The sequence below is a fragment of the Acipenser ruthenus genome, chromosome 44 (assembly GCF_902713425.1).
Source record: "Acipenser ruthenus chromosome 44, fAciRut3.2 maternal haplotype, whole genome shotgun sequence".
Taxonomy (NCBI): domain Eukaryota; kingdom Metazoa; phylum Chordata; class Actinopteri; order Acipenseriformes; family Acipenseridae; genus Acipenser; species Acipenser ruthenus.
Window position 1 is genome coordinate 6,278,355 of NC_081232.1, and position 24,540 is coordinate 6,302,894.

General features: G+C 39.4%; 1 protein-coding gene across 1 annotated transcript; it reads right to left on the bottom strand.

Annotated features, from left to right (window-relative positions):
* Window positions 1–2,042: 2,042 nt before the first annotated feature.
* LOC117399065 (uncharacterized) lies at window positions 2,043–21,429 on the bottom strand. Its single transcript, XM_033998219.3, has 13 exons — window positions 21,169–21,429; window positions 19,434–19,530; window positions 19,018–19,054; window positions 14,231–14,283; window positions 14,046–14,109; window positions 12,986–13,041; window positions 12,599–12,625; window positions 10,364–10,433; window positions 10,032–10,117; window positions 9,876–9,923; window positions 9,711–9,770; window positions 9,551–9,619; window positions 2,043–4,468 (listed from the first exon to the last, which is right to left on the bottom strand). Exons 2-13 carry the CDS (start codon window positions 19,528–19,530, stop codon window positions 4,464–4,466), a joined length of 672 nt encoding a protein of 223 aa, XP_033854110.1. The 5' UTR covers window positions 21,169–21,429; the 3' UTR covers window positions 2,043–4,463.
* Window positions 21,430–24,540: the final 3,111 nt, after the last annotated feature.

Genomic DNA, 24,540 nt, shown 5'->3' on the forward strand with positions numbered 1-24,540 from the left:
TGTCATTATTATTATTATGCATTTATTTATTTTAAATCAATTTTTCCATTTCCTTACAAAGTATTTTATTTACATTTTAATCAAAAAAGATTATTATGAGCCTTACCTCTGTCCCCTGTTCCATGCTGTGTGTGTGAGTTTTCCTCATGCTCGTTCACGTTTTTATAAAGGCTCTGCAGTTTGCAGAAGACACCTTGCTGTCATGATGACTCAGCACAAACAACGTCCTCTATTCAGAGTGCAGAGTCCCAGGCTTTAGGGAATGGGGCAAACGGTCAAGTCACGTCCAGGCAAATAGAGATTGAATTACTCCTCAGAATTCACGCTCCTTTTTCAATTCACCAAATTATTACATAAGTCTTGTACGAGTTAATATTAATAGGCCCCGTCTTTTGCATCAGTTAATATGTCTGGTCGACCCTGACTCTTATATCAGTTAATATGTCCAGTCCACCCTGTCTCTTATATAAGTTAATATATCCAGTCCACCCTGTCTCTTATATCAGTTAATATGTCCAGTCGACCCTGTCTCTTATATCAATTAATATGTCCAGTCCACCCTGTCTCTCATATCAGTTAATATGTCCAGTCCACCCTGTCTCTTATATCAGTTAATATGTCCAGTCCACCCTGTCTTTTATATCAGTTAATATGTCCATTCCACCCTGTCTCTTATATCAGTTAATATATCCAGTCCACCCTGTCTCTTCTATCAGTTAATATGTCTGGTCGACCCTGTCTCTTCTATCAGTTAATATGTCTGGTCGACCCTGTCTCTTCTATCAGTTAATATGTCTGGTCGACCCTGTCTCTTCTATCAGTTAATATGTCTGGTCGACCCTGTCTCTTCTATCAGTTAATATGTCTGGTCGACCCTGTCTCTTCTATCAGTTAATATGTCCGGTCGACCCTGTCTCTTCTATCAGTTAATATGTCTGGTCGACCCTGTCTCTTCTATCAGTTAATATGTCTGGTCGACCCTGTCTCTTATATCAGTTAATATGCCTGGTCAACCCTGTCTCTTCTATCAGTTAATATGTCTGGTCGACCCTGTCTCTTCTATCAGTTAATATGTCTGGTCGACCCTGTCTCTTCTATCAGTTAATATGTCTGGTCGACCCTGTCTCTTCTATCAGTTAATATGTCTGGTCGACCCTGACTCTTCTATCAGTTAATATGTCTGGTCGACCCTGTCTCTTCTATCAGTTAATATGTCTGGTCGACCCTGTCTCTTATATCAGTTAATATGCCTGGTCAACCCTGTCTCTTCTATCAGTTAATATGTCTGGTCGACCCTGTCTCTTCTATCAGTTAATATGTCCAGTCCACCCTGTCTCTTATATCAGTTAATATGTCCAGTCCACCCTGTCTTTTATATCAGTTAATATGTCCATTCCACCCTGTCTCTTATATCAGTTAATATATCCAGTCCACCCTGTCTCTTCTATCAGTTAATATGTCTGGTCGACCCTGTCTCTTCTATCAGTTAATGTGTCTGGTCGACCCTGTCTCTTCTATCAGTTAATATGTCTGGTCGACCCTGTCTCTTCTATCAGTTAATATGTCTGGTCGACCCTGTCTCTTCTATCAGTTAATATGTCCGGTCGACCCTGTCTCTTCTATCAGTTAATATGTCTGGTCGACCCTGTCTCTTCTATCAGTTAATATGTCTGGTCGACCCTGTCTCTTATATCAGTTAATATGCCTGGTCAACCCTGTCTCTTCTATCAGTTAATATGTCTGGTCGACCCTGTCTCTTCTATCAGTTAATATGTCCGGTCGACCCTGTCTCTTCTATCAGTTAATATGTCTGGTTGACCCTGTCTCTTCTATCAGTTAATATGTCTGGTCGACCCTGTCTCTTCTATCAGTTAATATGTCTGGTCGACCCTGTCTCTTCTATCAGTTAATATGTCTATTTAATATACTCTTCTTTGCAGTCTTTCTAGAGCAGCAATATATTTTTTGTAGCGAGGTGACTACGACTACTACTAGTAATAATAATAATAATTAAAAAAATAATAACATAATAATATTTTTAGAAGAGTTTTATTGTACAAGAAAACACACATTTATCTATAAGACACGCAGTCAGCATTATTAAACAGATTATTTCAGTGTAGCACGATATTCAGCAGTTTCTCAGGAAAAGCATTTGTTTTTCTCATATATTTTTTAATTGTTAAAATAAAATCACCTTAGATCTCTTCTCTCAGGTTATACAGTTCAATAAGATTGTGGGGTTGATTTATTTTAATTGTTGTAAACCTCCAGACTTCTATTACGTTTCACAAAGCAGGGGCTAGTTTCACAAAGCAGTTCTTGGTAGGAGTCTGTTCAATCCAATTCACTTCCATTAAATAAAAATAAACTAAAGAAAATAACACAAGCATCCTTTAATCATATAGACTTGCTGAGTGGATTGCTACTAAATGTCATCGTTCTATCTTAAATACTGTTTCTTTAAACAGGTAGAAATAAGATAGTTGCTAGCAGGGCTTTGTGAAACTGGCACCAGATTTCTATCATATCTCCTGATTGTTGTCTAAATTCTTTAAAATCTCCTGATTTCTGTCTAATCTTCAGGCTTGTCAGTCATGTATTAATGTCTATATAGTTCCAGATTTCGCTGAAAGCTCTTGATTTGTCTCAAATCTCCTGATTTTATCACCTGATTTCTAAATAAATTTCTTACATGACAGAAGTGTCAGTAGAAGCATTAATACAACAGAGATGAAAACATTTATGAAAAAAATATCCGCAATTCAAATCTGATTTTATTTTTTAAAATATAATTTTTACAAAAACGAAAACTGAACTAACAAAAATAAAATTATTATCAAAAACACCTAGAATTAAATTCTGATTTATTATTATATATTTTTTAAATATATACAATAGCACTCTATAAGTGTTGAATTTAAAACACTTTTATTTGAACTGGATCTCAGGACGCTATACGATATATTCATTTTTTTCAAAAAGCTAATTTAATTTAGATTAAGTAACAAAACCAAAAAATATATATAACAAATTATTAAACAGCAATTGTAATAAAATTATTCTCAGGATAAGTCATAAACACACACAAACAAAAAAGGGATAAACAGGGGGTTTAATTGATTAATGATTAATCGATGAATCTATAATTGATTAATCACACCTGTGGGCTTTGATCGATTAAAAAATAATCAATTGATTAATCTTGTCTACCTAAGTGCAGTATATAAAAAAAGATATTATACAGTAGTGTGCAAATGTATTAGAACACTCCATTGCTTATATCTATATAGCTATATCTATCTCTCTCTCTCTCCTCTCTCCTCTCTCTCTCTCTCTATATATATACACACACACACACACATTTTATAAATGTGGCATGCACATTTATAAAACACCTTGTTGCTTCTGAAGTTTTTATTTGTTGTGCATGTGAAATCAAACCACTGGAACTGAAAATCTTGGAATATTGTCTAAATAGGCAAATTGGTGACTGTCTAATTGAATGGATGCTTTAATAGGCTACACATGCAATTAATTAAAAATAGTACGAGAAAATGAACTTTCCTTCTTTCCTTTCACAGCAGTGCTACACACTTATCATACCATCTTAGTCACAGGTACGCTGTTTTTTCTTTTTAGTCAAACGGTATCAAAAAATGAACAGCTCTATCATACTTCAGCTAAAATAAAAGAGCACTCAGTAAATTGCATTTCTCTTCAGCTAACCTAGATAAGACATCACTCAGTAAATTGCATTTCTCTTCAGCTAACTCAGTAAGTCTGAAGCTCACAGTATCTGTGATTTGTTAAACACAGTATTCCAGTATATATTACAGTATTCATTTACAGTAATAGATATGATCTCGATGTATTATTAATTCTTTTTTTTTTTTTTTTTAGAAAATGTCAGATTATGTCACTAGAAGGGATTACTTGTCTCAATTCAATTTCATATCACAAGCAAACTGGTGTGATGAATCGATTAAATCGATAGCGTAGATCAGTTGATTAATCAATGAATCGAAAACGTCAGATTAAAACCCCTAGTTTAAACTAATCTTTAAACAAACTAAATAAAATGAAATAATATAACTAAACAAACCCTTTTTTTCTTTCAAAATATACAGCATTTCTGTACCATTCACCCCTTATAAAAGTTTACCACAGTATTTTTGCAGTTTCCCCCCATGCTATAATATAGTCTTTACCATACCTCTCTGTTCTTTACAATGCTTCTCTATGCTTTACTGTGCTTTTACTATGGTAGACTTTTATAAGGGATAGTATCTATGTAAGTAATCAGAATAAAAGTACTAATATATAACTGCAGCTCCCCTCTCTCCCCTCTCTCATTATATTTGATTGTGCACAGTATTTGTTCAGGTGTTTCTCTCCAGCAGTTTATCTGGACTCTCCTCCAATTGAGCCAGTCACTGGTATCTTGGGTTCAAAGTCTGTTGCTAAGCTGCAGAGAGAGCGGGAGGGGGAGAGAAAGAGAGAGGGGTGGAGACAAAGGGAGAGAGAGAGTTGTATTATTGGAGATACAACGTGGCACAGTCGGCAGAATCTGTATTAATGATGCCAGGACAGACAGACAGACAGACAGACAGACAGACAGACAGACAGACAGACAGACAGACAGACAGACAGACAGACAGACAGAACTGTATCGCTTCTCTGTTATCTTTCACTCTCTCCCCCTCTCCTCTCTCTCCCTCTTATTTATTTGTTTATTTATTGCATTTATATAGCACTTTTTAAACAAAAGTATAGCAAAGCACTGTACAGTACATAGCTGAAAAACAGAACAAACCACTACATTTGTATAGCATGTCACACATACAACTGCCAAAGTCAGACCATTTAAATAACATTTAAACAACAGTATACACATAATAATACAAAAGCAGCAATTTGAAAGTCACCTTCAAACCTACTAAGATAAGAAAGCCATTTTACAAAAGTGTGTTTTTAGTCTTGACTTGAAAACTGTAACTATCCCAGCTTCCCTGACAAATGAAGGCAGAGCATTCCATAATTTAGGAGCTCTACAAGAAAAATTCGTACCTCCCGTTGACCCTAGAAATAACCAGCAGCCTCACATCCTGTGATCTCAGTGTAGAGGCCAAAACGGGTAATATGTTCACTTTCTCTGGTTTTAGTCAGAATTCTAGCGGCTTTATTCTGAACAAGCTGCAAGCAGGATACCACACATTTTGAGACACCAGAAGAAAGTGCATTACAATAATCAATTCTAGACGAAACAAAGGCATGCATTGGACTCTCAGCATCAAATACAGAAATAATTGGTTTAAGTTTGACTATATTTCTCAAATGGTAAAAAGACACTTTAGTAACTTCCCTAATATGAGTCTCAAATGATAAATCAGGATCAAAGATGTTTTGATGAGAGACTGCAAGGGTTGAGCTGATGTAATCCCACATTTCCTTTCAGCTGGTTCTGTGATCCCACTAGCATAACATCTGTTTTATTTGAATTCAACATTAGAAAATTCTGTGACATCCAATGCTTGATGTCTGTAAGGCAATTAGCTAATAACACCCAGGCAGAAGAAACAAGCTTTAGAGACAAATCTAGCTGGGTATCATCAGCATAGCAATGGAAGTTCACTCCGTGTCTGCGGATAATGTCACCCAACGGTAGCATATATAATGAAAACAACAAGGGACCTAGAATGGAGCCCTGTGGAACACCACAGACAACTTCTGATAATGCAGATTCTACCTCCCCAATAGAGACGAACTGAAACCTATCAGAAAGATAAGATTTGAATCAGGATAGGACAAGGACAGACAGTCCCACTGTGCTTTCAAGACGATTCAGTAGGATGGAATGGTCTACAGCAATGGTCTCCAATCCTGGTCTTGGAGAGCTACTGGGTCTGCTGGTTTTCATTTCAACTGAGTTCTCAGTTACTCAATTGCACCAATTATTCATTAGTCAAGATTAACAGGTGTTCCAGATCTTTAGCCACTGATAATGTAAAGACACCTATAAAACCTGCAGGACTGGGGATCTCCAGGACCAGGGTTGAAGACCACTGGTCTACAGTATCAAAGGCAGCACTTAGTAATTTGTAATTGAATTGCAACAACTCTCTCTAGAACCTTATCAAAGAATGGTTGGTTGGACATTGGCCTATAGTTATTGAGGGCTTTAGGGTCCAAATTGTGTTTCTTAAGCATAGGCTTTACCGCCGCTACCTTAAGTGCTGAGGGAACTATGTTAAAACTGTTAACATAGTTCCCTTTACAATGCATTAGTTAAAACTTTACAATGCATAATGTTAAAACTTTACAATGCATTAGTAAGACCTCACCTAGAATATTGTGTTCAGTTCTGGTCACCTCGTTACAAAAAGGATATTGCTGCTCTAGAAAGAGTGCAAAGAAGAGCAACCAGAATTATCCCAGGTTTAAAAGGCATGTCGTATGCAGACAGGCTAAAGGAATTGAATCTATTTAGTCTTGAACAAAGAAGACTACGCGGTGATCTGATTCAAACAATCAAAATTCTAAAAGGTATTGACAATGTCGACCCATGGGACTTTTTCGACTTGAAAAAATAAACAAGGACCAGGGGTCATAAATGGAGATTAGATAAAGGGGCATTCAGAACAGAAAATAGGAGGCACTTTTTTACACAGAGAATTGTGAGGGTCTGGAACCAACTCCCCAGTAATGTTGTTGAAGCTGACATCCTGGATCCTTCAAGAAGCTGCTTGATGAGATTCTGGGATCAATAAGCTACTAACAACCAAACAAGTAAGATGGGCTGAATAGCCTCCTCTCGTTTGTAAACTTTCTTATGTTCTTATGACAGCAGTGATTTGAGGAGGCTCGTGCCGTCAGAGATGCTCTCCTTTCTTTAAGTTGTGTTGGATTTACTGCTGTGTTAAATATTAATGATGCAAACAAATAAAACACAATCAATACGTTCATTTGCAATTTTATTTGGTCAGTTCTCAAAGGGCTTGGATGTTGTTGTGTTGTTTTGGGCGATCAAGCTGGGTTATGACATCCAGTTCACAAACTATTAACGTGGAGGGCAGACACGCGTTGTCTTTGGACATAGCTGGGATCATAAAAAGGACAGGAGTTAATTCAGTTAAGCAGCTCACTTGCTCTTCGTGTTTAACTTTAGTGTAGTTTTTACAGCAAGGGTTTTCTCAAACAGCTGCTTTAATACTATAACAAATGCATAATGCATTTTGTGGTAAGTGGTTTTATACAGAACTGTAAACCTACAAGATATATACAACATGACAGACCAGACACAGCAAAAAACAATAATAAAAAAGGCCGCCCGCATTAGCATTCAGGTGAACTACTCCACTGCTAACCATAAAATTGCCCATCAGCCACTACTTTCTGCCGTCTTGGAATCCACAGTAACAACTGACCTGATCCCTTGCAATACGCTCATTAACATTTACACGTGAAATGCGGGTTTCCATACAAAACTGGGCATGGATTTCCAGTGTGTTTCATCATTTACACGAGTAAATGAGATTTACCCTATCCCTCTCTCTGGCCGTTTTTCTTGGCCACAAACCTGATTTATCCGAGTAATTCTCCCAAACGTACACGCGCATCACCATTTCACGCGTAAATTGACCCGCATGGAAACTTCAAAAGATGAATAATCTTCAACAATTTCCTGTTTGATTCTAAGTTCACTATGGAAAACTATGGTAGCAAGTCCACCTCCCCACCCAGTAGAGCAAGCTTTCTGGAAAAAAAGAATAGTTAGGTAGAAAGCCTCAATCAGGGAAACATTGTCATTTGGTCCAAGCCAGGTTTCAGATAAAGAGAGAATATCAATGTTGTAATCCTGAATAAAATCACTAATTAACAGAGCCTTATTAGACAGAGACCTGACATTGAATAAACCTAGGCACAAATTGGTCCAATCAAGAGCATGTGATTGCGCAGGGGTAATAAGAATTTGACGAAGGTTACTGTAGCACACACCTCTGTGTTTACTCAGCAGGTAGCGGGAAGGCAGTATCTTTTAACCTGAATTTTACATGCCTCTTTAGATTCGCCCCCCCCCCAGTACCTAGCTTAAATACCTTGCTAGGTGATGTTCGATGTTATCAGCTAGCCTGCTTGCCCCTGACTTATTTAGGTGCAGTCCATCTTTCCTATAATATCAATTTATTTTCCAAAAGCAATCACAGTTGTTTATAACTCCCAGCCCTTCTTGCACACACCAACCAGCCAGCCAAGTATTTAAGGCCCTAATTCTACTGAATACTTCATCCCCACCACCAACAACAGGCAGTAGACCTGAGAGAATAATTCGGCATCCTAACTTTTTCAGCTGTCTTGTTAATGATTTAAACCTCAGATTTTCTGTTCCTCATGTCATTTGTACCAGCATGTACAGTGACTCTTTTTTGTGATTTAATAATCTGTGCACTCGTGATTCAATATCCTTTACTTTTGCTCCAGGGAGGCAGGTAACAACCTTATTTATGGGATCTTGTACGGCTGAAATCACTGTCAACACAGCGTATAATTGAATCAATGTGGCAATGTGCCCCGCACCTGTGTGTATTTTTGTGTTTTATGTTGTATGTTGCGTGTGTTAATGTTGGTGTATAGATATGGCTGCACGCGATATAAATGGGTGTGTGCAGCACGAGTTATTTAAAATGTTAATTGTATTTAGGCACGGGGATTGCACTTCACTTCACATGCATTTAAAGTATGTAATAGTATGTGAGCACGGGGTTGCACAGAATTAGTTCACATGCTGGGATTCAAGTGAATAATTAATTAGTAATTGAATCCCGGCACAACAGTATATATAGATGCACGTTTTACTTACTTGGGGTTGTGTGTTTGTGAGTGGAGAACAGGTGTGGAGAGGAGAATAAAAAAGTAGGAAAATAAATAATTGCTACGAGTGCTGGAAGTACCAGCACCGTACTTGTTTAGTGTTCGTCCACTGTCTGTCTTGTTCGTCTATTTATTTTGGCCCAAAGTGCCGTGTTTTCCTGTTTTGTTCAACCTTTTTATTTACAATAAAGTGGCGCAAGCAAGCGCATTTACCATTTCATCCGTCCTTTTTTGTGTTATTCATTTCCTGTTTCTGATGTCACCACTCAGCCAGACTGTCACAATCACCTACTAACAACACCTCACCCCTGTGTTCATCCAGCACTAGGTCGTCATTGCTCAGTGCTTGGAATCTATTAGCTAGATCAATCTCCTCTCTATGCTGACTGCTCGGTGTCGTCCTCCTCTTTGTACTTTTTCTAACAGTTACACAGTCCACACTCACCTCCTGCCTTTCATCAATATGTACCTTTTCGGGTCCCTCTACACATACAGTTCCACTGTCATGCTGTGCCACTGAAACGTCACATGGAGCAGCCACATTTATAAAGTTAAAATCAGAGTCGTTTTCAGTCTCATTTTCAGTATCCAAAACTAACCAAGTGTTATTAATTTTGTTGAAACTATTTTTAATGAACTACTCTCCCCCTCTCCTCTCTCTCCCACCACTCTCTCTCACCTCTCTCTGGTGCGTTCACATAGTCTGGTCCATCGTCCTCGCTGTCGTTGTGATAGTCGTCCTGGAGCACTGGAATCACAGCAAAGCACAGAGGGACTCACTTATATTACTGATACACTAATGCTGCTGACACTGCTAGTTAGAACAGAGAGATATTTACCATGAGAGATACTGGAAATGTCTTCTTCATTCAGATTGACGTAGTCTCCACTATTGGAATCTGTAATAATAATAATAATAATAATAATAATAATAATAATATTTTAAAAATCAATTCACTCTGATAGACAGACAGACAAACAGACAGGCACAGATTTGGACCCACCGATTCTATCACTTGAGTCATCAGGCACATTGACGTATTCTTCTGTAACTAAAATAAAACAATAGTAATAATAATAAGAATAATAAGAATAATAATAATGATAAGCAGAAGAATGGAATGATGTCATTGAATGATGTCATCATAATCACCCGGTACCTGAGCTCCGGTTGGAGGCAGGGTCGTCTGTCTGTGGGCATGGCTCTGTGTGTGTGGGCGGGGCCGGGGGGTCTGGCAGCACGACGCTGTGAGACAAAGACAGTGACATCACCAGTGATGTCATTAATATCATTATACAACACGCATTCACAGACAGACACACAGGCTCACACACAGGCACATAGACTCACATACAGACAGACACACTCACACACAGACTCGCACACAGACAGACTCACACAGATTCACACAGAGACGCACAGACACACACAGCCACACAGACTCACATACGACAAACATACTCTCTCTCACACACACACACACACACTCACATGTATCCCTCTCCTGGTCTCTCCTGCTCCTCGTTGTCTTCATTGACGTAGTCGCTATCCAGGTTTTGATCTGCAACGAGAATCCGAAATTATCTCAACTCGTTAATCAACTTCGTCTTCTTCCCTGTTTCATATTCACTTTGTATTTCTGTTCCACTCGTCACATCCTGGGCACTTTTTTTTAAAGTTTAAAGCAAACCCTGTGGCCTCAATAGAGCTCTCAGAATCATGTCTAAATCTAAACTCTGCAGCAGGTTCACCAGAGTGGAGCCGTTATTATTAACCTACTCCCTGCAACACTCTGCCCCCTAGTGGAGGGGAGAAACACAGCAGTAAGAAATATATATACTCCTGTATATATATATATATATATATATATATATATATATATATATATATATATATATATATACATATGGACCTGAATACAGCAGTCTTGTATCATTATAACCAGCAACACTGCCCCCTAAGATGTAATGAAATACAGCAGTAAGAAATACTACACAGAACAAATGCTACTCACATCCAACAGGGGGCAGATAATCATTAATAATGCTACAAATACCACTACTACTGTAATAATAACAATAAATAATTACCAATAATGACCAATTATAGCAATGAAAATCAATAACAATCAATGATCATTAATTATAAAGATGAAGGTAACAACAACAACAACAACAACAACAACAACAAAACCAACATCAACAACAACAACAACAATAATAATAATAATAATAATTACACCGTGTAACATATATATATTTTTTTTGGTTCCTGGGTAGTAAGTGTTATTTCCTAATTGCTTATGCCTCAAAGGTATAGAAAATGGCTATTATTCCCAAAAAAATTTGCTTTTGTGACCAGGACAGTGATATTTTGAAATTTACCTATTTCCAATGAGAAAACGGGCGAATTTGTGTCTTTTCGTTCACATAAAGTCAGAAAAAAACAACATATGAATCCAAATTAACATGTATTTATACTAAAGTAATACAATAATGACTACAAAAGATTTAGAAGTGAGTAGTTTTTCGAGATTTACGATTATACTGTAAATCACTTTCACGAATCAGCCCCCAAATGTAGTCTCCCATCATGTTCTCGTTATACTGTCCTTCATTGACAGCTCATCCAGGAGCCTCAAAGCCGTGCTGCTCCATAATGGTAACAAGTACCCGTCTCTTCCCCTGGCTCACTCAGTGTACCTCAAAGAGGATTACAACAGCATCAAGACCTTGCTGGACGCCTTGAAGTATGATGAGTACGTCTGGGACCCCCAGAAGGTGCTGATGCCACCACTGCACATCAAATTGGGCCTTATGAAACAATTTGTCAGAGCTCTAGATAAGGAGTCAGCAGCCTTCAAGTACCTTCAAGACTTCTTCCCTAAACTGTCTGAGGCAAAGGTCAAAGCCGGTGTCTTCGTCGGACCACAGATAAAGAAGATCCTGGAGTGCAATGAATTCCCCAAGAAGCTCACTAGTAAGGAGAAAGCGGCTTGGAACAGCTTTGTCGCAGTGGTTCGGGGCTTCCTGGGCAATCACAAGGCCGAAAACTATGTGGAGCTGGTTGAGACTCTGGTGAAGAACTACGGCACAATGGGCCGTAGGATGTCCCTCAAAGTCCATATCCTTGATGCTCATCTTGTTAAATTCAAGGAGAACATGGGAGCGTACTCGGAGGAGCAAGGCGAGCGCTTCCACCAGGATGTACTGGACTTTGAACGCCGCTACCAAGGACAGTATAACGAGAACATGATGGGAGACTACATTTGGGGGCTGATTCGTGAAAGTGATTTACAGTATAATCGTAAATCTCGAAAAACTACTCACTTCTAAATCTTTTGTAGTCATTTTTGTATAACTTTAGTATAAATACATGTTAATTTGGATTCATATGTTGTTTTTTTCTGACTTTATGTGAACAAATAGACACAAATTCGCCCGTTTTCTCATTGGAAATAGGTAAATTTCAAAATACCACTGTCCTGGTCACAAAAGCAAAGTTTGTGGGGAATAATAGCCATTTTCTATACTTTTGAGGCATAAGCAATTAGGAAATAACACTTACTACCCAGGAACAAAAATTGTGTTACATAGTGTAATAATAATAATAATAATTAATAATAATTATCATCATCATTTTTATAGGCTGGGTTACGTTAAACACCCCGAATATTATGAATTTCAAGATTTTAAAAACTAATTATAATAATATATAGAACCTCACCTTGATTTTCATAGCTCGGTGCACTTTCTGTAGACAGACAGACAGACAGAGAAATTAAACCAAGAAAAAACATAACGTTAATGGAGCACAAACCAAGGCTACAAAATCCACTATCTTGTGTCGGGTGACTCTTATAATATGTTTCTAAGTGTCTCTCTCTAATCATGCAGGAGTGTGTTTCATTCTTTTGCACTCTTTGTATGTAAACCTTCCCTCATCCCTCTCCCCACTCACTGTACCTCAGTTTTATATAAATTAATCTGTGGTGTGTCGGGTGTCTCTTATAATAAGTTTCTAAGTGTTGGGTGTCTCTCTCGAATCATGTGTCTGTGTATGACGGACCCTCCCTCCTCCCTCTCCCCTCTCCCCTCTCCCCTCCCCTCTCACCGTCGTCATCTGTTTTAGCGAAGGAACTCCGACGGCTCTCTGCTGGATGGGGGGATCTGAGGGAGCGAGAGTGTGAGAGAGAGGGGGAAGGAGGGAGAGAGAGAGTGGGAGAATGAATGAATAATTCATGTTGCATTCTCCCAGTTGTATGAGAGTTGCAGCTGTAATTTGGCACAGTAGGCAGGATCTGTATTAATGATGTCAGTGCAGACACACACACACACACACACACACACATTCAAACAGACAGACACACACACACAGACTCTGAGTTCAAGACCTAGGAGTTTATGTTGACTCAGAAATGTCTTCATCTAGACAATGTGGGGAAGCTATAAAAAAGGCTAACAAGATGCTTGGATATATTATGAGAAGTGTTGAATTTAAATCAAGGGAAGTAATGTTAAAACTCTACAATGCATTAGTAAGACCTCACCTAGAATATTGTGTTCAGTTCTGGTCACCTCGTTACAAAAAGGATATTGCTGCTCTAGAAAGAGTGCAAAGAAGAGCAACCAGAATTATCCCGGGTTTAAAAGGCATGTCGTATGCAGACAGGCTTAAAGAATTGAATCTATTCAGTCTTGAACAAAGAAGACTACGCGGCGATCTGATTCAAACATTCAAAATCCTAAAAGGTATAGACAATGTCAACCCGGGGGACTTCTTTGACTTGAAAAAAGGACCAGGGGTCATAAATGGAGATTAGATAAAGGGGCATTCAGAACAGAAAATAGGAGGCACTTTTTTACATAGAGAATTGTGAGGGTCTGGAACCAACTCCCCAGTAATGTTGTTGAAGCTGACACCCTGGGATCCTTCAAGAAGCTGCTTGATGAGATTCTGGGATTAATAAGCTACTAACAACCAAACGAGCAAGATGGGCTGAATGGCCTCCTCTCGTTTGTAAACTTTCTTATGTTCTTATGTTCTTATGTTCAGGAGCTGCTCTTCAGTTCTAGTTGCTCTGCCATAGACACACGGAACAAAGGCTAGATCAGCCAATCTTTATATAAGTCAGCTCTATCTAGTGCACAGCAAGTGTGGAGAAGAAACTCACGGAACGGACAGGAAGTGAGTGGGAGACGTGACTGAGCGAACCGGGAGGATCCCAGGAGGGGCATCTGAAAAGAAAAACACAAAATAATCATCAATAATAATATAGATGCTAATAATAATAATAATAATAATAATAATAATAATAATAATAATAATAATAATAATAATAATAATAATAATATTTACAGTTTGGTCGGATCACAGTAAATCCTCCACTAGGGTTAGTGTATTGATAGGGCCTGAAAGAGAGTCGAAACACAGAAATGAAAGAAGTTATTTACAAGCCGCTAACCAAGATCATGCAACAGTCTCTTGACACAGGGGTTGTACCGACAGACTGGAAAATAGCAAACGTAATACCGATCCACAAAAAGGGAGACAAAACCGAACCAGGTAACTACAGATCAATAAGCCTGACTTATATTCTATGTAAACTTATGGAAACTATAATAAGATCCAAAATGGAAAATTACCTGTATGGTTACTGTATCCTGGGAGACAGTCAGCATGGTTTTAGGAAAGGGAGATCGTGACTAACTATCCTGCTTGATTTCTTTGAGGATGCAACATCCCACTTTAACTGCTGTGTCAGTGTGCTTATTTATTTCTTAGCGTGCTGGCACAGAATAGTTGCCGCGTGTAAAGAGCTTTGGGATCCTATGGGATGAAAGGTGCTAAATAAATCCAATGTATTATCTTTCATTTAAATAAAGAGCTTTTTAAAACTAGGGGTACGGTAATTTTGGGAGTACAGAAAACAAACAGAAAGCAGCCAGTATTCACTGCAACAGCGTGGGAGAAGTACAAGTGGACAAGTACATCACAGTTAGAAGCAGTTTGAAAGCAGGTTGACAGCTGCAGACGCTGAACTAAACTTCCCAAAAAAAAAAGGTCTTCAATCCAGTAATCTGTGACAACTGCATGATGTGGGAAATCAGAGAAAACCCAACAGAGCTCAACCAAGTGTGTGTAAAGTGCCGCACGATCCAGGACTTGCTTCAACAAGTAAGTCTGTTAGAAATGGAGCTGGAGGAAATGAGACAGCAACAGGAGCTTGAGGAGCTGACACACCACAATTCATGGAAGTCTGCACCCCTAGCAGACTGAAAGCCACCAGGGAGATGGAAGAGAGTCGAAACAGCTGGGTTCAGGTAGGCAGAAGCAGGGAAAAAAGAAACTTCGTCAAACACAATCACTAGAAATCCAAACATCCAACAAATTTGAGCAACTTCACATTTAGGTGACCAAAACCAACATCAAGAGAACGAAAGGAACAACATCCAGGACCCTATAAACAGTGCTGGCCAGGCAGCAGAAAAAAGGGAGGTCATGATTGTTGGGGACTCCATATTGAGAAACACAGTAAGTTCAGTTCGCAGTTTGGACCCTCTCACTACAGCAGTGTGCTGCCTTCCAGGAGCCTCTGTCAAGCATATCACTGAGAATGTGGACAGGCTCCTAGAATGAACAGGAGACGACCCGGTAGTAGTTGTCCACATCGGTACAAACAATATTGGAAGAGACAGGCCAAGATCCCTGCAAAACAAATTCAGAGAGCTAGGAAGGAAATTAAAAGACGAGACCAAAACTGTGGTATTTTCTGGGATACTGCCGGCACCTTGCAAAGGACCATAAGGACAGCTGGAAATACAAAATCAAAATGCATGGCTGAAATCATGGCGCACACAGGAAGACTTCACCTTTCTTGAACATTGGAGCACATTCTACAACAAGGACTATCTATATAGATGGGACGGACTGCACTTAAACAGAAAGGGAAACAATCTACTCGGAGAAAGAATCCTTGTGGAGGTCCAGAAGCATTTAAACTAGAAAGGAAGTGGGGAGAAAATAAAAAAACAGAAGGGAGACCACATCAAAACAAAGGCAACAACTCAGGTAAGACCACTATTAAATGTATTTATTTTAATGCTAGAAGTCTGAGAAACAAAATGTTAGAACTGAAGCTACTGCACTATCAAGTAACTACGATGTGATAGGTGTTTCAGAAACTTGGTTGTCTGAGAGTGATGGAGACGAATATAATTTTAGTGGGTACACACTGTATAGGAAAGACAGGCAGGACAGAAGAGGCAGAAGGGTAGCGCTATAAATAAGAAATAGTCTTGAAGCCCAGGTGTTAAATCTGGACAAAGAAAACAACGGCGAATCAATATGGGTCAGAATAATTGACAAAAATTCAAAGGGTATAATAATAGGAGCATGCTATAGACTGCAAAATTCAGAAACCGAGCAAAATAATCTGTTATACAATGGCATTCGAAATGCGTGTAGAAAAGGAGAAGCCATACTAAACGGGGATTTCAACTTCCCCCATATAAAATGGGAAAACCTGGTGCGGAGCACGACAGACAAAATTGAAATGGTGGAAATGACAAATGACTTCTTCCTAACGCAATTTGTCAAGGCACCGACTAGAGGGGAGGCATGCCTTGATTTAGTCTTTTCAAATAATGAAGACAGAATAACTAAAACAGAGGTCAGAGAGCCATTGGCAAACTCAAAAAGTAACTATTACCCCAAAAGTAATGACTAAAGCTAAGGTTTACAATTTTAGAAAAGCAAACTATGAAGGTATGAAACGGAGACCAATAGAAGTAGATTGGAGTAAAATAGAGAAAACATCCACAGAAAAAGAATGGCTGTTTTTTTAAAATGTAGTACTAGAGGCCCAAAACAATTACATCCCAAAAGTAGACAAATCTAAATCTAAAACAAAATAGCCAAAATGGTTTAATAGAACGTTTAAAAGGGACCAAAAACAAAGTACACAGAAAGAGTACTTTGAACTGCAAACACAAGTCAAAAAGGAAGTTAGAAAGGCCAAGAGAGAGATAGAAATCAATATTGCTAAGGGGGCTAAAACCAATTCCAAAATGTTTTTCCAATATTATGACAGCAAGAGAACATTCAAAGAGGAGGTTAAATGTCTAAGAGACACAAATGGCAAAATCATAGATGAAGAAAAAAATAGCAAATATATTAAATGATTATTTCACAGGTTTTTACAAAGGACGACACAGACAACATGCCCCACATGTCAACCTGTTCCTATCCAATTTTAAATAACTTTAGCATAACAGAGGCAGAAGTGTTAAAGGGACTAGGAGCTCCTAAAATAAACAAATCCCCTGGGCCGGATGAGATCCTCCCAATAGTACTCAAAGAAATGAAAGAAGTTATTTACAAACCGCTAACCAAGATCATGCAACAGTCTCTTGACACAGGGGTTGTACCGACAGACTGGAAAATAGCAAACGTAATACCGATCCACAAAAAGGGAGACAAAACCGAACCAGGTAACTACAGACCAATAAGCCTCACTTCTATTATATGTAAACTTATGGACACTATAATAAGATCTAAAATTACCTATATGGTAACAATATCCTGGGAGACAGTCAGCATGGTTTTAGGAAAGGGAGATTGGAGTCTAACTAACCTGCTTGATTTTTTTGAGGATGCAACATCGACAAAAGATAATTGCAAAGCATACGACATGGTTTATTTAGATTTCCAGAAAGCTTTTGACAAAGTTCCACATAAAAGATTAATTCTCAAACTGAACGCAGTAGGGATTCAAGGAAATGCATGCACATGGATTAGGGAGTGGTTAACATGTAGAAAACAGAAAGTACTGATTAGAGGAAAAAACTCAAAATGGAGCGAGGTAACCAGTGGTGTACCACAGGGATCAGTATTAGGTCCTCTGCTATTCCTAATCTAGTTTATGTTGACTCAGAAATGTCTTCATCTAGACAATGTGGGGAAGCAATGAAAAAGGCCAACAAGATGCTTGGATATATTGTGAGAAGTGCTGAATTTAAATCAAGGGAAGTAATGTTAAAACTTTACAATGCATTAGTAAGACCTCACCTAGAATATTGTGTTCAGTTCTGGTCACCTCGTTACAAAAAGGATATTGCTGCTCTAGAAAGCGCGCAAAGAAGAGCAACCAGAATTATCCCAGATTTAAAAGGCATGTCGTATGCAGACAGGCTAAAAGAATTGAATCTATTCAGTCTTGAACAAAGAAGACTATGCGGTGATCTGATTCAAGCATTCAAAATCTTAAAAGGTATAGACAATGTCAACCCAGGGGACTTTTTTGACCTGAAAAAAGAAACAAGGACCAGGGGTCACAAATGGAGATTAGATAAAGGGGCATTCAGAACAGAAAATAGGAGGCACTTTTTTACACAGAGAATTGTGAGGGTATAGAACCAACTCCCCAGTAATGTTGTTGAAGCTGACACCCTGGGATCCTTCAAGAAGCTGCTTGATGAGATTCTGTGATCAATAAGCTACTAACAACCAAACGAGCAAGATGGGCTGAATGGCCTCCTCTCGTTTGTAAACTTTCTTATGTTCTTATGTTCTTAAATTGAAACACAAAACACGCTGGTGTGTTACAGAGCTGAAATAGAGACTATCCCCTGGCAGAGTACCCTGTGCAAATAAAAGAACCAAAACTGAGGCATACATTGACAAAGTACAGAGACTGCGATCACAGTCTGGAGGTGGAAACGGGCTGACACAGGCAAACCTGGAAACCCAGAGACAGGTGTGGCCAGTGTGGATCCGGGGGAAAAGAAACAGAAATACACTTCACTCTGGACTGTGCAAAACACACCCAGGCCGGAGAGACTTATACCCCCAATTCACAAGCAGGGCTCTCGACTTTCCACAGCTAGACAGAGAGGCCAAATTGTGAACAATGTAAATAACCAGCCTCCACACTCTGTATATATGTTAAATATGAAATGTTCTATAAATATCGGTTTATTCCATATATGTATTGTATTTTATTTTAAATACAAATGCTCATGCCAGTTAAGCTTTTTTGAATTTGAATTGACAGAAAGAGAGGCGGAAGAGAGAGAGAGGATATTAATCACATATTAATCACATAATTTTGTAATTATAGAGACTCAGAATTAAAGATTTCTCACTTGATTTCATAATCTTCCACTGACTGCTGAATCCGTCCTGAAAGAGAGAAGAGGGGATGAGAGCGAGAGAAGGGAGAGACACAAAGAGAGAGACAGAGCCACAGACAGACAGACAGACACACACAGGTAGACAGACAGACAGACAGACAGATAGACACACAGACAGACAGACAGACACACACAGGCAGACAGACAGACACATAGACATTCAGGCAGGCAGACAGACAGACAGACAGACAGACAGACAGACACAGGCAGACAGACAGACACATAGACATTCAGGCAGGCAGACAGACAGACAGACAGACAGACAGACACAGGCAGACAGACAGACACATAGACATTCAGGCAGGCAGACAGACAGACAGACAGACAGACAGACAGACAGACAGACAGACAGACACAGAGATACTCACGTTGTTGTCTGCAGTAGCTGCACAGTGTGGAGAGCAGGACTAACGGCAGCAACAAGAAGAAAGACCACAGCATAGACACAAGCAATGGGGGAGACATCTGAGAGAGAGAAGATAGAGAGAAGATAAACTTGATTCACAATGGCAGATCACTAGGAGGGCGCTGGCTCTTCTGGAAAGACAGTTTGTCTGGTCAGCCTGTGTTACACATGTCGATGGCAGTACAACTAAATCTGAAGCGCAGCTCCTGAACTCACAGTCAAAGCAAAATTGAGTTATCACAAACATTTAAAAAATAATATGAAGCACTCAGAAAGCATGGGTTTAACTAGCCTTTATTCTGTGTGCAGTGCAGAACGCTAGTGCAACCACAAAATGACCATTTCAGCTAGACATCAGTGACCACAAACGAACACACACACCACAGATTACATGGAGCTGTACTGCAATACACAATACCCTGACCTGAGCTTAATATAGAGAGAGAGAGAGAGAGAGAGAGAGAGGGAGAGAGAGAAAGAGAGAGAGAGAGAGAGAGAGAGAGAGAGAGAGCGAGAGAGAGAGAGAGAGAGAGAGAGAGAGAGAGCTCTGCACGGCTCATACAAAATGCCTCCAACGCGCAGCAAACCACAAAGTTCACCTCCGAGTGATTCACACACACATGAGTGTGTCAGTGTGTGTCTGTGTGTCTGTGTGTGTGTGTGTGTGTGAGAGAGAGAGAGATACAGAGTTACACTTTCTAGTGCAGTGCTCCAAATATAATCCATTAAGGGAAGCCTTCTTCCCAAAAATAGAAAATCAGCAAACAATTCCCAGACCTGCCAGAACAGAAAAAACTCCCCATCCTCTTAGGAGAGGAAACAAGCTGCATTAAACAGGCAGCCCAACTCAAAAGCGGCTGTCAAAACCTGAGGGACAGGGAGTGACACTGAGGCTCCTCACACAGCCTGAGGGACAGGGAGTGACACTGAGGCTCCTCACACAGGGAGGAAAAGAAGAATAAATAAATACATACATATATATATAATATCATTATTCTCATTATTATTGTTGCTGTGATTTGTTTTAAATATACAGTGTTGTTTTTGTTTTATTTACATATGTTTTAAATGTTCATTGTAAAGATGGAATTTACCCATCATTGCTTTAGCAATACTTGTGAAAAATCAGCCATGCCAATAAAGCACTTGAAATTGAAAATTGAATTGATATATTGGATGTATCTGCTTCTTCTCCTGTTGTTTGTGTATGTGTTGAGTGGATCTTGTGAAATTTAGGGGTAGTTCATCCACTACTTCAAAACACTCAATCAGAAACTGCATAGGGTGAAAAAAATAGAAGAAAATAAGAAAGAGAGTCAAGCAGCAGACAAGCATTTGGGCTCCAGTGCCTTCATCAGTGCTATTGAAACTAGAAGAGACTGAGTCAAACAGACAAGGTTGGGCTCTAATGCCTTCATAAACTAAACTCAAGCAAAAAGCATTTTGACTCTCAAGTAGTGGAGGGAGTAGCCGAATGATTGATCTGCTTAATATATATATATATATATATAAAATTAAAACATAATCATTTATGTTTGTGAAGTTATGGGGGTGGGAGGAATTACAATTAATAAACCCTTTTTTTTTTTAATAAACACTAAATATGAAAAAACATACAATTAAAATCTATGAAAATAAGAATTAAATGTAATTTAAATCATCAGGGTTGTACGTTATTTTTAAAATTAAGTTCTTACCTTTTCTGATGAAAATGTGCTTGATTCTGTTTTCCGGTAAATTTTTTACGAAAATTTTCGTACGCTAAAAAAAAAGAATCCTGAAGTGAACCTTTTAATTATTTAATTAATTCATTAATTAGTTTAGTCTTTAATTACTTAGGTCAATAAATTAGTTTTATTTTTAAATGTTTAATCTTTTAAATGAAGAGACAGATGCTCCCCTCTCTCTCACTCTTTTTCTCTTTCTCTCTCTAATTCTCTCTCTCTCTTTCTCTCTCTCTCTCTCTCTCTCTCTCTCTCTCCTCTCTCTCTCTATCTCTTGCTTCTCAAACAGGAAATAACCTGCAGGAAGGAAGTTGTCGGTTTTTTTCGGCTGCAATGATGAAACCACAACAACTTAAAAAAAAAAACTGAATCTTTATATAAGATTTTGAAAAACAATTCAGTAAAACTGACAGCTATCCTCACGCAAAATAGAATACCATCACTCCTCTTTTCACTGTCCTCTCTCCCTCACCCAGAATAGAATACCATCACTCCTCTCTTCACTCTCCTCTCTCCCACACACAGAATAGAATACCATCACTCCTCTCTCACTCTCCTCTCTCCCTCACCCAGAATAGAATACCATCACTCCTCTCTCACTCTCCTCTCTCCCTCACCCAGAATAGAATACCATCACTCCTCTCTTCACTCTCCTCTCTCCCTCACCCAGAATAGAATACCATCACTCCTCTTTTTACTTTACTCTCTCCCTCACCCAGAATAGAAAAAAATCATTCCTCTCTTCACTCTCTTCTCTCCTCAATTCACTCTCCATTCTCACTCTCCTCTCCTTCTATCCCTTTCCCTCTCTGTCCCCTTGACCTTATTCATTCCCCTCTGTCCTCTTTCCCTCTCTCCCTCTCCTATTTACCCCATTCTTTCTCCCATTCCCTCATCTCTCCACTCCCATCTTTACCCCATTTGTTTATTAGTGTCCATGGCTGCTGCATTGGTAGCTAGGAAGAAGAACAGCTCCATCTTGTTGTCATCAATTCTGAGAAGCTCATGCCAGGTTTGAGGAACTGCACTGGATGGCTCCATACGACTCAGAACTCCCTTCCCCTCTTGCTTCGTGTACTTGCTTTCAAACTCTCCGGGAAGTACTCATCCCACCCAACATCTACCTGACTTGCTTGCTGCAGCTGGGATTCGATGTATGGCAGGAACGCTTGTGTTGCATAATCACTGAATGTCTTGGCAGGGCCAGGTTGTAGCATGTTCAAGATAGTAGCCCCATCAAAGATAATGACTTCAGCAGTGGGAATGGGAGCACTGTTTAGTGCAGGGACCAGATCTTCCAAGCAACCTACAAGGTCAGATTTTGTTCTCAGCTTGTTCTCAGCTTGCCCATTTGTGATAACGTGTGTGGACATGCCTGGTTTTCATGCTCAAAGAACTTGTCAAGGTCTCCATCTCGTATCTGTGATGCAATGTACAGCCTGGAGAAGAGGGAACAGTCGTTCTTCAGGGATGACAGCTGTAGCTGTGCTCTTGACTTCTGTCGGACTGGAGGTCAACTGAAGAAGGGGAGGTTGTTCCTCTTGATAGGATCAGCAATGGGCTTTGTTTGGTTGACAAGGTGCTCTTTGATATAGGTGTCATACTGCTCTTGTCCAAGCTTCTCAATCTGGCGTACAGTGTCTATGACAGTTGGATCGTCAAGTTCTCTGCTGTTCAGTATGAGGAGATCATTGCTGTCATCACTAAATGGATTCCCCATCTCTTCTATGACACCTGTTAGCGATTTGACATCTCACGCAAAACCCATGTGTGCACGTCGTGACTGCGCATGATGCTGGAGTTCTGTCTTCTTTCTGTTCTCCATTGAGGCTTCAACTCTTCAATCACCCGGGCCATCTCGGGACCAGATACCATCCTCTCAGTCAGAGCCACAACCCTGCCATCACCTTTGACTGTAGCGTTGTTCTGCTCGTGGACCTAGTCTATGGCTATAGCACAGAACGCATGTGCCGTCTGCTTCAGCGTAAAGTTCCTTTTGAGAAACTCTGTTATTATTATTATTATTATTATTATTATTATTATTATTATTATTATTTCTTAGCAGACACCCTTATCCAGGGCGACTTACAATTGTTACAAGATATAACATTATTTTTACATACAATTACCCATTTATACAGTTGGGTTTTTACTGGAGCAATCTAGGTAAAGTACCTTGCTCAAGGGTACAGCAGCAGTGTCCCCGACCGGGGATTGAACCCACGACTCTCCGGTCAAGAGTCTGGAGCCCTAACCAATACTCCACACTCTGCAAAGACATCAGGATGCTGGACTTCCAGTGCAGCCATGTCACGCAGATTGCCACAAGGCTGTCAATATAGGACACTAGTCCAGCAAATGTGATGTCGTGGTTAATAGCGTTGACATCTGTTTCTTCAGATGACTTGGTTTTTCGTGCTTTATTGTACAGAGAGACCAAGCACTTGATGTGGTACTTGGCCTCTTGTGCAATCAAGTCACCAGCACTGAGTTTGGCGAGCAGACGCTTGTTCTGCAGGTTGAGAGCACACTGCCTGACCTTGACATCAAGATTAAATGTTGATGCTTCACACGTCTCTCCAGCTGCAGGTCCGCCACAAAAGAAACATATTACAGTAGAAGGGGGTGCTTGTCCCACACTTTGACAGTGTATTATTATTATTATTATTATTATTTATTTATTTATTTATTTATTTTAGCAGACGCCCTTATCCAGGGCGACTTACAATTGTTACAAGATATCACATTATACAGATATCACATTATTTATATTTTTATTATTTATTTTTTTATTTATTTATTTGCATACAATTACCTAATTATACAGTTGTTTTTTTTTTTACTGGAGCAACTAGGTAAAGTACCTTGTTCAAGGGTACAGCAGCAGTGTCCCCCACCTGGGTTTGAACCCACGACCCTCAAGAGTATTTCTTGAGCACATCTGCATTGTCTTCACCAGACGATTTCCTCTTCTCTGTCTGATGAAGTTTTGTTTTATTGAACTACAGTCTGGACGGTTCGTTGCTTCAATGCCCTCACCATCATCCAGTCGTGACAACTGTATTGTTCTTGGCAAGCAACCAATCTTGTTGAAACCAATGAGATTGTCAACTAGGGTCTTGTAACTGCTCCCTCTGTACCATGTCTTGAATCAGCTGGACAGTGGAGTACCTCCAGTTACAAGCCCTTTTCTTTAACCACTGTACCACACAGCCTCCGGTGTGTCCTCCTCACACAGAACACATTTGTCCCAGTCTGTCCGACTTGACGTCCCAGGCTGCTGAGGATCCAAAACTTTGTACATTGGCCACTGTACTCAAAAGCATGTTCTAACGGAAATATATG

What these genes read in the sequence shown, in the direction of transcription:
- LOC117399065 (XM_033998219.3), bottom strand. Translation starts at nt 19,530, where the DNA reads ATGTCTCCCCCATTGCTTGTGTCTATGCTGTGGTCTTTCTTCTTGTTG. An exon ending in AGACCAGGAGAGGGATACAT is followed by an intron (nt 10,118 to 10,363) that starts GTGAGTGTGTGT and finishes TTTGTCTCACAG; the next exon opens with CGTCGTGCTGCCAGACCCCC. An exon ending in TGCCTCCAACCGGAGCTCAG is followed by an intron (nt 9,924 to 10,031) that starts GTACCGGGTGAT and finishes GTTTTATTTTAG; the next exon opens with TTACAGAAGAATACGTCAAT.